Genomic DNA, 15238 nt, shown 5'->3' with positions numbered 1-15238 from the left:
GCTGAAGGATGGGCAACTATTTACTGCTTTAAAACTTGGTTGTAACAGTTCCAAGGTCATGGGTTCAATCCCCTGTGTGGGCCACTGACTGAAGGGTTGGACTCGATGGTCCTTGGGGGTCCTTCCAACTCAGGATAGTCTGGGATTCTGTGTGAAAAGGAGTTTAAAAAATAAAGGGAATAAAAGGTGGGATATTTCCCCCCCTGTATGTGGCACATTTAATGCTCAGTTCCATCAGCATTCCCAGAGCTAATTCCCAACATTAGGTGACCCAAGAGCCTGTGTAGCAAAGCCAAGGGGCTGATACCAACCAAAACAAACAATGGAATTCATCAAATAGAATTCCTCTGCCCATCCTGCTTTTCCTGCCAAAGAAGGATCTGCCTGGATAGTATTCCATACCAACCAAAACAAACAATGGAATTCATCAAATAGAATTCCTTTGCCCATCCTGCTTTTCCTGCCAAAGAAGGATCTGCCTGGATAGTATTCCATACCAACCAAAGCACGAAAAAGTGGAATTCATCAAATAGAATTCCTGTGCCCATCCTGATTTTCCTGCTTTTCCCAGGATCTGCCTGGCCAACATTCCAGAGGTGAGCCATGAGCAGCAGAATTGCTTTACCTTTATTGAGTCCGGGAGTTTCTTAACCAAGATTTTCTTTTGGAAACCTGACAGGGAGAAAGTGTAACAGGAAAACACAAATTGTATCCCTGGCACCACCTATTCCCTGGTATTCCCAGACTCCCAGTGTTCCCAGATTCCCGGTGTTCCTGGGAACTCCGGTATCCCTGAGTTCCCAGTGTTCCCAGATTCCAGGCATCCCCAGTACCCCCGGTATTCTCGATATCCCCACTATTCCCGGTGTTCCCAGTGTTTCTGGTATCCTCGGTATTCCCTGATTCCCAGTATTCCCGGTGTTCTGGTATTCCCGGTGTTCCCGATATCCCCGGGATTCCCAGTATCTCCGGCAGCCCCGGTGTCCCCCGTATCCCCGGCATCCCCAGTATACCCGGTTCCCAGATTCCCAGTATCCCCAGTATTCCCGGTACCCCCGGTATCCCCGGTGTCTCCAGTATACCCGAATTCCCGGTATCCTCGGTATTCCCGATACCCCCAGTATCCCCAGTGTCCCTGGTATCCCCGGATTCCCGGCATCCCCGGTGTCCCCAGTATCCCCGGATTCCCGAATTCCCAGTATCCCCGGCATCCCCGGCGTTCCCGAATTCCCAGTATCCCCGGCATCCCCGGCGTTCCCGAATTCCCAGTATCCCCGGCATCCCCGGTGTTCCCGAATTCCCAGTATCCCCGGCATCCCCGGCGTTCCCGAATTCCCAGTATCCCCGGCATCCCCGGCGTTCCCGGATTCCGGGCAGCGCAGCCCGTGGCGAAGCGGCGCTCCCGGTCCCGCCGCACTCCCGTGTCCGCCGCGGGCCGCCGTCCGTGCGCGGGGCGGCGGGCGGGGCGCGATGGCGGAGCGCGGGCCTGGCGCGGGTGAGTGCGGGCCGGGCCGGGCCGGGCCGGGCCGGGCCTCTGTCCCTCCGCTTCCCTCTCCTGCCCTGTTGCCCTCTCCCTGCCCCTCTCCCCGGCTGCCCCCAGCCCGGGGGCTGCCCCTGCCCGAGCTGCTTCCCATGGGCCCGGCCGTGTGGCCGCGCTGCTGTTTGTGGCGCGTGTTGTGTATTTCTGTGCGCACATTTGTGTATTTCTGTGCACGCATCTTGTATCCATCCGACACACGCGCCTTGTATGTTTCTGCACGCGCGTGTTTTGTATCCACGCGCTCTGTGTGTTTCTCTGTTTACATCTGGTCTATTTCTGTGTTTACGGCTGGTGTATTTCTGTGTTTACATCTGGTGTATTTCTGTGTTTACATCTGGTGTATTTCCGTGTTTACATCTGGTGTATTTCTGTGCACACACTGTGTGTCTTTACACACCCCCCGTGTATTCTATACACACACCCGAGTGCTCTGGACATGCTCCCCGTGTGTCTGTGTGTGTTTCTGTGCACTCACCTGTGTGTTTGTGTTTCTGTGCTCTCACCTGTGTGTTTCTGTGCACATTTCTGTGCACTCACCTGTGCATTTCTGTGCACTCACCTGTGTGTTTGTGTTTCTGTGCACACACCTGTGTGTTTCTGTGCACATTTCTGTGCACTCACCTGTGTGTTTCTGTGCACACACCTGTGTGTTTCTGTGCACATTTCTGTGTGTGTGTTTCTGTGCACTCACCTGTGTGTTTCTGTGCACATTTCTGTGTGTGTTTCTGTGCACACACCTGTGGATTTCTGTGCACTCACCTGTGTGTTTCTGTGCACATTTCTGTGCACTCACCTGTGTGTTTCTGTGCACACACCTGTGTGTTTCTGTGCACTCACCTGTGTGTTTCTGTGCACATTTCTGTGCACACACCTGTGTATTTTTACACACACCTGTATACACCATATCCACACACATATTTATACAATACTTGGTCTTGCTGTCTGTTCACTCCACCGTTTTTTTCTCCTCCGTGTGAGCCCCTGGGTGAAATCCCGAGGCTTTCCCTGTTGGAGGATGGAGGGAAGGAGCAGCCCCTTCCCCTGGGTGAAATCCCGAGGATTTCCCTGTCGGAGGATGGAGGGAAGGGGCAGCCCCTTCCCCTGGGTGAAATCCCGAGGATTTCCCTGTCGGAGGATGGAGGGAAGGAGCAGCCCCTTCCCCGGGGTGAAATCCCGAGGCTTTCCCTGTTGGAGGATGGAGGGAAGGGGCAGCCCCTTCCCCGGGGTGAAATCCCGAGGATTTCCCTGTTGGAGGATGGAGGGAAGGGGCAGCCCCTTCCCCTGGGTGAAATCCCGAGGATTTCCCCGTTGGAGGATGGAGGGAAGGAGCAGCCCCTTCCCCTGGGTGAAATCCCGAGGTTTTCCCTGTCGGAGGATGGAGGGAAGGGGCAGCCCCTTCCCCGGGGTGAAATCCCGAGGCTTTCCCTGTCGGAGGATGGAGGGAAGGAGCAGCCCCATCCCCGGGGTGAAATCCCGAGGATTTCCCTGTCGGAGGATGGAGGGAAGGGGCAGCCCCTTCCCCTGGGTGGGTTCCCTGGGGACAGGAGCCCTCTCTCGGTGTGTGAGGAGATGGAGCAGGACTGGCTGAAACCCACAGGGGGTTTGTTTGTGTCAAACCGCTTTTGTTGTGTTTTTTTTTATTTACTAACATTTATTTTGTTAAAGAGAAACATCCAGTTCTGTAGGGGCAGCTTGGCAGTATGAGAACACACCAACTTCTAGTTTTGTTTTTGCTTCTGATGTCAGTCAGTCTGTGAGAACAGCTGCAGGAATCTGGATTTATTTATTTGCTTCCCCTACGTGTATGGAATTAGTGCAGATGGTAAATCACCTGTTTTAAAATAACTTTACAGTGTTGGTAATTAAAAATAAAAAACCCAAACAAAGCTGTGAATGAGTTGACCTAAAATTCACTCTTAATTTCTCTCCCTTTTTCCACTCCAAACTTTCCACTGAGCGAGGACAGAAATCTGGAGGAGGTCTGAGCTAAGTTAAGTACATCTGGCACTGCTGGCAAAGGCTGTGTAGGAGGCCAGAGGGTCAGTGCCACTGCTCAGTGTGTGCACCCTCAGCTGAGGTCACACTGAGCAGGGAACACATTCCTGCCAAGGGAGGAAAGTGCCTCTTGCACAGGGACATCACTGACATGAGCTCCTGTTTTCTGTCTTGTAGTTCTTCTTGTTCATGCCAGTCCTTTTTCCTTTTTCTCCCCCACAGCAGGATTACTGTCCAAGAGGATCTAGACCTTGCTTGAAAAGGTAAGAGTTTGGCTTTGCCTGGATTCTTTCCTTCCTGGGGCACTGAAATGAGCTTGTTTGTGCTGGTCCTTCATATTGGATGTTTTCTGGAGGAGAGAAAAAACAAACCAAAGCTTTTTTTCCCTTCTTTGTGTGCAGTTTGTAATGTCACCTCTTTGTACAAAGCAGTGCAAGAGATGTCACCTCCCCATCACATTCTTTTATTGCTGGACTTTTATTTATGTTTATTTTTGTTCATCCTTTGCTGCATTATTTTATACACCCTGGGACTTTCCATCTGGATGAAGATTAAATGCTTAAATAGCTGTGGCAGATGCACCCTCCTTGTGGCATCATTCACTCCTTTTTCAGTCAAACACAGATGTTGGTGGTTCAGGTTACAGGAGGTTTTATTTAGAAATGTCTTTTGAAGGATTGACTGGGGGTCACATGCTGGGAAAATGCACAGGTGTTTTAACTTCTTGCATTCTTCAATAATTCATTTGCAACATCTGGAAGTATTTTATGCCAGTAGCAAATCCTTCTGTTCCTGAAATCTGGTTTTAAAGAAATTAAAGCCCTGTTTGTTTTGTTCTTCATTGCCAGTCAGGAAAATGTTGTATTTTCCCTGTGAAATGATTTCCTTTGTAAACTGCTGAGATACATTAAAAAAAAAGTTTCCAGGGGTACATCAGACTTTAATTAACAGTAGACACAGCTCAGTGTGAGGCTTGTAATTAATGCAGTAACTTCTTTATAGGCTCTTTTAGCAAATAACTTTTTTTTTTCAACTCCTAAAAATTAATCTGGGTCTTGACATATAAATTTACTTTCCTGTGGAAAATACAGATAGATTTTAATGATATTTGAGTGTATTATACCAGCCATTTTAGAATTTTTTATTTTATATTAGTGAGGTTTAACATTTTGTACCTGAGGATAGAAATTTTTATTTTGCTGTCCTGATCAATGAAATAATTCAAATGAAATTGGGATAAAAATTCAAGTGAAATTGGGATAAAAATTCAAGTGAAATTGGGATAAAAATTCAAATGAAATTGGGATAAAAATTCAAGTGAAATTGGGATAAAAATTCAAATGAAATTGGGATAAAAATTCAAGTGAAATTGGGATAAAAATTCAAATGAAATTGGGATAAAAATTCAAGTGAAATTGGGATAAAAATTCAAATGAAATTGGGCTAAAAATTCAAATGAAATTGGGATAAAAATTCAAATGAAATTGGGCTAAAAATTCAAATGAAATTGGGATAAAAATTCAAATGAAATTGGGATAATAATTCAAATGAAATTGGGATAAAAATTCAAATGAAATTGGGCTAAAAATTCAAATGAAATTGGAATAATAATTCAAATGAGATTGGGATAAAAATTCAAATGATATTTCTGTGAGATCAGAAATTGTAGAAATAGTTTGGTTTGTTTTCAGAAAGACTGAAGACTTACTGTCTTAAATACTGTGCCTTTGATTCTTCTGTGGTGGGAGTGGAAGCAGATCCATCACATAACACAAACTCATTATTTTATTATGCTGCTGGCATGATGGAAAATATTTGGATGTGTTATGTGAGCTGAAGGGTGTTGAATCAGAAGACAACAAGGTACAGATTATTTAAAAAAAAAGCTAAAAATCTCTGTGATTTGTGGCTTTGTCCCTGCCTGTGTTTGAGGCACCAGGAGAAGGGAATATCAGGAGCTCTCTCTGGATGGTTGTTGGTTTTTATGTGCTCAGCACCACTCGTGTGTGAGACATTCCATGGATATGAGAAATAATCTGATTTTTCTCTATGAGAACATGCTCAGTAGATCCTGGGCCTTGGTTTTGCACCCACATTCTTGCTCATGCCAGTCTTCTCCCCACTTGTGCAGATGCCTGCTGCCTGTGACTCGGTGCTGCTGGAGGACATTGAGGACATTGTGTCAGCAGAGGACCCCACACCGCTGGAGCGGCAGTTTGGGAGAAACAATGTTTTCCCCAGGGTGCGGAAACGCAGCTCACAAAGAAACGCTCAGGCAGAAGATGATCCCCCAAGTGACAGGTAAAGCCTTGCCCTGACCCCATCCTGGTGCTTTGCTTGTACCTCTTGCTCACAAAAATAGGGTGGGAGTTCTCCCAGGCCCTCAGCAATAGGACAGGGGGGGCTCAAGCTCTGCCAGGGGAAATTGAAGTTGGAGAGCAGGAAAAACTTCTTTGCAGAGAGAGTGCTCAGGCATTGGAATGGGCTGCCCAGAGAGGGGGTGGATTCCCCATCCCTGGAGGTTTTTCAGCTGAGCTTGGCCGTGGCACTGAGTGCCATGATCTGGTAAAGGGACTGGAGTTGGCCCAAGGGTTGGACTTGATGATCTCGGAGGTCTTTTCCAACCCAATCCATTCCATGAATCTGTGATTCTGTGGATGTGGCACTGAGTGAGAATCCACCATGTCTTGATCCAACCCCACTGTGATCACCAGCCCAGGGCACGGAGTGCCAGAGTGATCACAGTAGGGTTGGATCAAGGGTTGGACTTGATGATCTCAGAGGTCTCTTCCAACCCAACTGAGAAGAGCAACGAGGCTGGAGAAGGGACTGGAGCACAAGTGCTGTGGGGAGAGGCTGAGGGAGCTGGGGGTGTTCAGCCTGGAGAAGAGGAGGCTCAGAGGTGACCTCAGCACTGTCTGGAACTGCCTGAAGGGAAGTTCTGGCCAGGTGGGGGTTGGTCTCTTCTCCCAGGCCCTCAGCAATAGGACAAGGGGGCACGATGGGCTCAAGCTCTGCCAGGGGAAATTGAAGTTGGAGAGCAGAAAAAAGTTCTTTGCAGAGAGAGTGCTCAGGCATTGGAATGGGCTGCCCAGAGAGGGGGTGGATTCCCCATCCCTGGAGGTTTTTCAACTGAGCTTGGCCGTGGCACTGAGTGTCATGATCTGGTAAAGGGACTGGAGTTGGACCAAGGGTTGGACTTGATGATCTCGGAGGTCTTTTCCAACCCAATCCATTTTGTGATTCTGTGATTCTGTGAATGTGGCACTGAGTGAGAAGCCAACATGTCTTGATCCAATCCTACTGTGATCACCAGCCCAGGGCACTCTGTGCCCTGGGCTGGTGATCACAGTGGGGTTGGATCAAGGGTTGAACTTGCTGATCTCAGAGGTCTTTTCCAACCCAATCCATTCTGTGATTCTCTGATTATCTCATAAATCTTTATACAAGATCAAAATGAGTAAAACTGCTTTAAGCTCAGTTGGTTAAAACCTGTTTGGAATAATGCCAAGGTCATGGGTTCAATCCCCTGTGTGGGCCCTTGACTTAAGAGTTGGACTTGATGATCCTTGTGGGTCCCTTCCAGCTCAGAATAATCTGTGAATACATATCTGTGAATACAAAATAGTCTTTATAAAATGTCTTTCTTTTATCTGATATTCACAGAAATAAGGTGGAAATTCTCATTATCTCATAAATCTGAATACAAGATAAAAATGAATAAAATAGTCCTTATAAAATGCAAGGAGAATAAACAACAAATCCTGAGAAAATTTGTTTTCCCAGACAAATTTTCTGTAGAAATCAGTTATCACTGAGATGTTGATGAATGAATATTCAGACTGGAAAAATGGTTTCTCTTACACTTTTATGTGTAAAATATTTCTGAAAAATTTTCTGCTTCATCTTAATTACCTGAGTAGAAGCTGAACTCTTGGAGTTGCAGCCCTGGAGGAGCCTTTGGACATCTGGAATGAGAAATGAGAACAAAACCCAGAGAGCTGCCCAAGGGTTGAGGTTGGAAGGTTGTGTTGGCCAGGACTGTGGTGAAGGGTTTTTTTGGATATATCCAGGGATGGAGATTCCACAACCTCCTTGGGTGACCTGTGCTGGTTTCTGGTTATTCTTAGAGTGAAAAATACGTTTTTGATGTTCAGAGGGAACCAGGTTTTCAGTTTGTGCCTGTTGCCTGTGGTGCTGCCACTGGAAAGGACCTGGCTGTGTGTTCTTTGTGCTCTCCTTTGGGTGTTTATTTACCCCCATGGGATCACCCCAAGCCTTCCCTTCTCCAGACAGAACAGTCCCAGCACTCTCAGCCTTTCCTTTCCTGACATTCCAGTCCCTTCATGATCTTCATGGCTGTTTGTTGGACTGGCTCCAGCACATCCACATCTCCCTGTGGGCACATCCTGTCAGGGCCTGTGGTTTGCTGAGGTGTTCCCTGTCCCCTCTCACAAAGGGCACCTCTTCCTGGCTTCAGTCTTTCCTCCTGGGATTTCCACAGGCTGCACCTTTTCTGTGCACATCCTGCAAGGGGCACAGTGAAACTTCTTTTGAACTTGCTGATTTATTTGAGTGCAAATTGTGTGCAGTAACCATGGCACCTGTCTTTGCATTTTTCCTGCTTGTGATTCCCATGAGAGCAGAACCAGCTTTCTGCTGCAGTGGAATTGATTAGAGTAGAGGTCAACTCATTTATTGATTCCAGTTTCTCCTGCATTTCTGAGGTGTGGGGTTTTTTCTCTTTTTCCTGCCATTGGCTTCAAGTTGGTGGATAAAATCTCCCTTTATGATAAAGATGAAAATAAAATATATATGGGAATTTAATTTCCTGTGGGGAAATTAAAGTTTGTTTTTTCATTAGCATTCAAAAGAGATTTTATAAGCATGACAATGCATCTTGATCTGAGTGCCCTGGCCCCAGGCTGCATGAACTGGTGTTCTGCAGGTGCTTCACAGTAGCACTTTGTGCCCCACAGTGTTCAGGTACTCTGTGTTATCTCACAGACTGTGTTTTAGTGTCTTTGACCCAAGGAACCACACTGAACATGTGTTGTTTAGGCAGTAGGAAGTCTTAAGTACACTGTGTTTACACTTAATGATCCTTAATGTTCCATCAACAAATTTCTATTTCTAGATAAGGGAAAAGGCCTTTTAAAAAAGAATCATCGAGGAGGAGGGAAAAAAAAAGATGCAGGCAGAGGGAATCATTGTGTTCCAGGATGTGTGTGTGTGGTGTTCCTGTCCTGGCATCTTGAGCTCATTGGCATTTAGCCCAGGAATTTCAGTGAGAGCTTCTTGCAGAACTCTCTGTTGGTTCTTTGAGCACTGTGTGTGCTGTCTGCAGGCTGCCTGTCTGCTGTGCTCCTTCTGGAACCCAGCAGGGGTGGGATGTGAGCTCTCAGGTGTTGCTGTGGCTGGTGGCCACTCAGGTAGGGATTTATAAAGCTGTTTTCTGCACACACAGATCACAGACTGTTCTGAGCTGGAAGGGACCCACAAGGATCATCAAGTCCAACTCTTGAGTCAATGGCCCACACAGGGGATTGAACCCATGACCTTGGAATTGTTACAAACAAGTTTTAACCAGCTGAGCTAATTTTGCATAGAGGGAGCCACAGTCAATGGGTGCCATCATATCACAAGGCTGCAGTTTGACTCTTCCCACTTTATTTGCTGCTGGACTAATGTCAGTGCAGTTACTTGAAGGTTGCTTGTTACACGATATGATAATTTCCAGAATGTTGGGGCTGTGGGAGGTTTTGTGTTTGGGTTTTGTTTGGTTTTTGTTTGCTTGTTTGTGTGCTTTTGTTGGGGCTTCAGTTGTTGCTGTAACATAACTGCAGTGCACTGAATCTCTCAGTTCAGGAAAGGGATTGAGGGGCTGGAGTCTCTCCCTCTTGGAAAAGACCTCCCAGATCATCAAGTCCAACCCTTGGTCCAACTCCAGTCCCTTTACCAGATCATGGCACTCAGTGCCATGGCCAAGCTCAGCTGAAAAACCTCCAGGGATGGGGAATCCACCCCCTCTCTGGGCAGCCCATTCCAATGCCTGAGCACTCTCTCTGCAAAGAACTTTTTTCTGCTCTCCAACTTCAATTTCCCCTGGCAGAGCTTGAGCCCATCGTGCCCCCTTGTCCTATTGCTGAGGGCCTGGGAGAAGAGACCAACCCCCACCTGGCCAGAACTTCCCTTCAGGGAGTTCCAGACAGTGCTGAGGTCACCTCTGAGCCTCCTCTTCTCCAGGCTGAACACCCCCAGCTCCCTCAGCCTCTCCCCACAGCACTTGTGCTCCAGTCCCTTCTCCAGCCTCGTTGCTCTTCTCAGTTGGGTTGGAAGAGACCTCTGAGATCATCAAGTCCAATCCTTGATCCAACCCCACTGTGATCACCAGCCCATGGCACAGAGTGCCCTGGGCTGGTGATCACAGTGGGCTTGGATCAAGACATGTTGGATTCTCTGTCCCTGGAGGTGTTTAAGAGGACACTCAGTGCCACATCCAGTCCCTTCTCCAGCCTCGTTGCTCTTCTCTGGCCCCACTCCAGCCCCTCAAGATCTTTCCTCACCTGAGGGGTCCAGAACTGAACACAACACTCGAGGTGTGGCCTCCCCAAGGCAGAGTCCAGGGGAAGGGTCTGCTGGCCTACTGGCCACGCTATTCTTGATTCATGTTCCTCCCAGCCTGTTGTCCATCTCCAGCTGCTGGGGGTGGGATGGAGCTCAGTGGGAGAAAAACAAGCACAGTTCAACAATAGCTCAAACACAGGTGTGTTATCAACACTGTTTGAGTCACTGACACAAAATACAGCACTTTGTGGAGAAAGTTGACTCTATCCCAGCAAGACCTAATGCCCATTACACAAAAATCACATATAATAACGTTTCCCCTCAGCTATTTGGAGTTGTTACTGTTGGCATTTCTTATTTTATGTTAGAAGAACTAGAGTTCACTGAGTTTGTTCAGTGGGCTTGAAGGGAAGCTTGTTCAGCTTTTAACTTGCCTTTTCCATCCATTTTGGCTGACCAGCATTATTCCTGGTGTTCAGAAGATCTGGATTCGGACCTGGGGATGCTCCCACAACAATTCAGATGGTGAATACATGGCTGGACAGCTGGCTGCATATGGGTACAAAATCACAGGTACAGTTTGGCTGGAGTCATTCAGTTTGTCTGGGATCAATGTTCAGAGCTGTCAAGCTGACAGCAAATGCTTTTTGGCCTTAATTACAGTTTTAAAAAATCCCCTTCTGCTTTGAAGGAGAGGAGGTAAAGTGTTAAACAAGGATTACCAGAGGAGAGCTTTCAGCAGGGTTAGGTTTTCCTGACAGGGCAGACATCTAATAGATGTCAGGCAGTGCCCTTTGGGGGCATTTTGCTTGCTGAACTCAGCTGAAAAGCTTTCATAAGAGTGAAAGGGAATGTATTAATTCTTGCTTTTCTAATTGTGAGTGTTGGAGCCCAAGGGGGAGAGAGAGCAGGGCAGTGTGTTGTCACTTGGAGCTGTGTGTTTGCTGCTGGAACAGAGGGGAGCCACTCCAGCTGAATAATCCTTTGTCTCAGGAGGGGTGATCAGTGTGGTGGGGGTGGGATGAGACAGGGTTGTACCTTGTAGCTTCCAAAATACTGTTTCTCCTTCCCTTTGAAGTACTTTAAACTCTCCCCATTGTTTTGTTCTGCCTTCTCAGCCCTAAAAACAAGCCCCAAACCTGCAGTTGTGCTGACCACATTCCATGGCCTTAATGCAAAATGTGTGCACAAAATACTATAATTAATGTAATGTTTCAATAGACAAGTTGTATCTGAATTTTTTGGTGTAGCTTATGACTAGTCAAAATAGAAATTTAAATTTTATTCATTAATTCAAGTTCAGGTCTGTCTTGCCTTTAAACTTGCATCTGGCTGGTACTGAAAGACCAGAATTGTCTGTCCTGATATTTTTCTAAAAGTATTTCACTCCTGATTTCACAAGATGGTTGTTTTTTCCTTGAACATCTCACAGTACCATTAAACAGTTACATCTCATTTTCCTTGCTGCAGTTGATCTTTCTGCATTTGTTTAAGTAGGAATTAGAGACAGAATTATTCAAGTGCTGAACTGTTTTCTGGAACCTTGGTGATTCTTAAATCAAATTAAATTAAAGTAATAGTGCAGCTCTGGAGTAGGTGTGCTCTTTCCACACACCAGTGGAGTGCTGGTGCAAGAGGCCCTATTTGTGACAGCTGTTTGTGTCAGATTGCAAATGAATTCTCACTTTGCCCTCTTATGGCTTTCTTAAATTTAACTTCTCTTTACCTAAACTTTCCCAATGCATCTTGTTCTAGAAGCTGCTTCTGGCTTGTCAAGAATTTGATGGCTGTCCTGTGCTTTTGGAATTTTGTTGGGAGAAATGTAGGAAAGATGAGGTGCAGTGAAGGAGTGAACTACCTTAAATTTCTGATCCCTGATCTTTTTAGAAAATTAAGTGTTTGTAACTTCAGCATAGAAATAAATTACATTTAGAACCTGAAACTGAGAACTAAAAACTGAATAAAAGTTGCACTTGCTGGGACAGAAATACCTACAGAGTAATTGTGATAAAATCAGCCTCTGGTTTTGTGTCATTGTTAAATTGATGTCTTGATTTAGTTTATTTCTGTGTATGTTTGTACATATATTAAGTCAAACAAAAGAACCAAACCCAGCAGTGTTAGGTGGCAGGCAGAAATCCTGCAGTGTGGTTTCTTCTCTTTGAAATGAAGTAACTTCTTTTTAAGCTGATATTATTTAGGGTGCTCTTGAAATTTCGTTTTTGTTCAATGGAACAAAACATTGGCTGCACATTCTGGCTAAATCAACATTTTATAAATCCATCTATTGAGTGTTCTGTGTTATAGGTGGGTAATGAAGCTGCAGACAGAGGCTGATGTCATGGAGTGAGTGCAGTGCAGGGCCAGGATGGTTTGGGCAGCACACAGTGGGTGAGAAGGGACTGGGAAGACTCTGTTTCTTCAGCCTTAATTAGAGAAGGCTCATGGAAGGTCCTAATTGCAGACAGGGAGATTCAATTGTCGCAGGTTTGGCCCAGCTGTTGCCAACTCTGGACTGGCCTCCCCCTTCCCCCTCCCAGAACCTTCCCAGCAAAGGAAAGGAAAAAAAATGAAAAGAAATGCACTCTAAAGAAACTGAACTGAATAAAAAGATATTTACTAACATTTACAAACCACGCTGTATACACAATGCACAGGATCCCACCCCCCAGGGGAGAGGGGAAGGGAAAAAAGGGAATTGATTAGTTGGAAAATAGGGAAGACACCAACCCAACCCCAAAGAAACGAATGAATCAAAACAAACACAATTAAAATCCTCAAGGAAGGGGAACAAGAATGAAACAATCTCACCCAGGACAGGAGAAACACCAGGGACCGGAGGGAGCAGACTTCAACCACCTCCCTCCAGCTCCTCAGCCAAGGACGGAAAAGAAAAAAAACTCAACCACTCCCCCACTGCTACGTGGAAGACACATGTGGAATACTTGTAACTTCCTTAGTTACAGTGGTTACTGAGGAAGCCATGGGTCAAACCATTACACCAATAGACCCTGAGATCAGCTCAGTTGGTTAAAACTTGGTTGTAACAGTTCCAAGGTCATGGGTTCAATCCCCTGTGTGGGCCATTGACTGAAGAGTTGGACTCGATGATCCCTGTGGGTCCCTTCCAACTCTGAACAGTCTGGGATTCTGTGATCTGTGTGTGAATAGGAGGGGACAGAGAGAATGGAATCAGTTGCTTGTCAAGGATGTGCAGTCAGACAACAGAGTTGTCCTATTGCTGAGTGCCATCAGTGGGTTTCTGGTTCTGTGGAATTAATGGGTTCTGGTCTGGCCTTGACTGCATTGTGCTGGCTGAAGCTGTTAGGTGTGCTTGTTGTTTTGCAGGGATTGCTCCTGGCTGGAGGCTGTTCAGGTCCAAAGCACCCTCCTTGGTCATTGTAGAACATGCTGGGGTGGAGAAGGCATTGCTGGTTACTTGGTGTTCATTCTCCTGATATTTCTAACTTTTTGTTTTGTGAAGAGAAGCAAAAACTGTTATTAAACATTCAGGGAAGCTAAACCAGTAACAGCTGATCTGCACTGCACTTTTGTGGGTTTTTTTTAGAAATAAATACTAGCCCAGAACTCATTCCTCCTGTAGCAGGAGATTCCAGAAAGACAAAGGGTGGATTTGTTGTGTTGCTATTCAGTGGGCTTGGCTTTCATATGGCACTTAGAAACTTTGAGCACTTTGGGTTATATTATAGACCCCTGGCTATACTTGTGCAGTTCTAGACTAGTTTTTGTTCAGACATCATTTTACTGTGTTGAGAATTTTTTCTGCAAGGTTGTTGGATGGAAAGATGCTGTACAGAGCTGACTCCATTATTGTGATTATGGTATTTGTTGGCAGGAGTTGTATCAGTGAGATTTGCCAATTCCTGTTGAAGCTTAAGGTTTATAGTCCAGGTTATGTGTCTTACAGCTCTGTGACTCCCTGTGCAGAGAATTTACAGATTTCTCTAAAGAAAATATCAAATAATATTTTGAAATACTGTTAAATACATTATGAGGGTTTTTTTGCCCTTCTGCTGGATAATTTTCTAAACACTTGTCAGTTCAGTTTACCAGTGGATATAACTGAGATATCCTTAAGACTGTCCATCTGCTCAAACAGCACATTTGAGTAGAAGAAAGAAGGAAGAAGACAAGGAAGAACAAATGCTCTTGATCTACTTAAGAACTCATGTTGAAAAGAAGACAGATGTGAAGGGAAAAGCAGCTGAGGTGCTGCAATCTGTTATGGACTTTGGCATTCCAAGGCATTGTCCAGAGCTGGTTGTGCTGCATGATCTGTGTTTGCTCCTCCCCACACAGACATGGCAGAACGTGCTGCAGCACACGTTGTATTCATCCAAGTGGAAAACAGAACATTTCTGAGGCTGGCCAGGTATTGATTCATGGGTTGTGAGTCACTTCAGAATCTGGTGCTTTGTTTTAAGTGTTATTTTAAAAGTACTTCTCTACTGTGCAAGAAAATCCTGATGGTTTTAGATTTGGATTTATTTTATTGTCTTAGAGATCTCTTAAATAGGTGACTATTAATAAAATAAGCTTTCTGCAGCCTGCATAGTGGTTGATGAAGTATTTTGACTAAGATTTCTGCTGGTTTCCATTGTATGCTTTTAGTTGTTCAGAATCAGTAGTTGGTCTTCCCATTTTTTGCTCTCTGCCCTGCTGATAATGCTCCTCTTGGGTATAATGGAAAATTATGGTGATTACTGTGTAATCTTTGGGGTGAGCCATCCTCATTGTGAGGTATTTTTAGTGTTCTTTTTTAAGCTACAAAGAACCTGTATGAGGTGCTCATTAAATGTCTTATCAGTCAGAATTCAAGGTAAGCCCTTGTATTTGGATTTGTGCCTTTCAATGGTTGTGAGTGCAGTGCCAATTAAAAAAAAAAATCCTTACAGCCTTTCTGGGGGGAACAGGGTGTGTGTGGTGTGTGTTTGAGTACACAAAATACTCCCCACTGCTTTTCTGGTGGTGAGAGGGGTTTCTGTTTCCTCTGACAACACTTCAGTCATGAAACTGTCCTTCCCTGAGGCAGCTGAGCAATGGAGAGAAGTGCACAGAGGTGTAAATGCTGTGGTGGTTTGTGCCCCCCCTGAAGAATTCCCCTGTTGTCTCTGA

The 15238-nt window shown here is 45.6% G+C and overlaps 1 protein-coding gene across 2 annotated transcripts in view; it reads left to right on the top strand.

Annotated features, from left to right (window-relative positions):
- Positions 1-1439: 1439 nt before the first annotated feature.
- The window catches only part of CDKAL1 (CDKAL1 threonylcarbamoyladenosine tRNA methylthiotransferase), a 278423-nt gene continuing 264624 nt past the window's right edge, over positions 1440-15238 (top strand). Inside the window, exons 1-4 of one of the 2 annotated variants that reach the window (XM_071553173.1) lie at positions 1440-1495; positions 3758-3798; positions 5667-5836; positions 10563-10675. In XM_071553173.1, the coding sequence (XP_071409274.1) occupies positions 5667-5836; positions 10563-10675 (283 nt within the window). In that variant the 5' untranslated portion in view covers positions 1440-1495; positions 3758-3798. The remainder of the gene's footprint in view (positions 1496-3757; positions 3799-5666; positions 5837-10562; positions 10676-15238) is intronic. The other variant, XM_071553174.1, reaches the window with a different exon arrangement.

This window comes from Pithys albifrons, chromosome 4 (assembly GCF_047495875.1).
Source record: "Pithys albifrons albifrons isolate INPA30051 chromosome 4, PitAlb_v1, whole genome shotgun sequence".
Lineage (NCBI taxonomy): Eukaryota > Metazoa > Chordata > Aves > Passeriformes > Thamnophilidae > Pithys > Pithys albifrons.
Note: the sequence above shows the minus strand (reverse complement) of the source record. Positions and strands in the feature narration are given on the sequence as shown.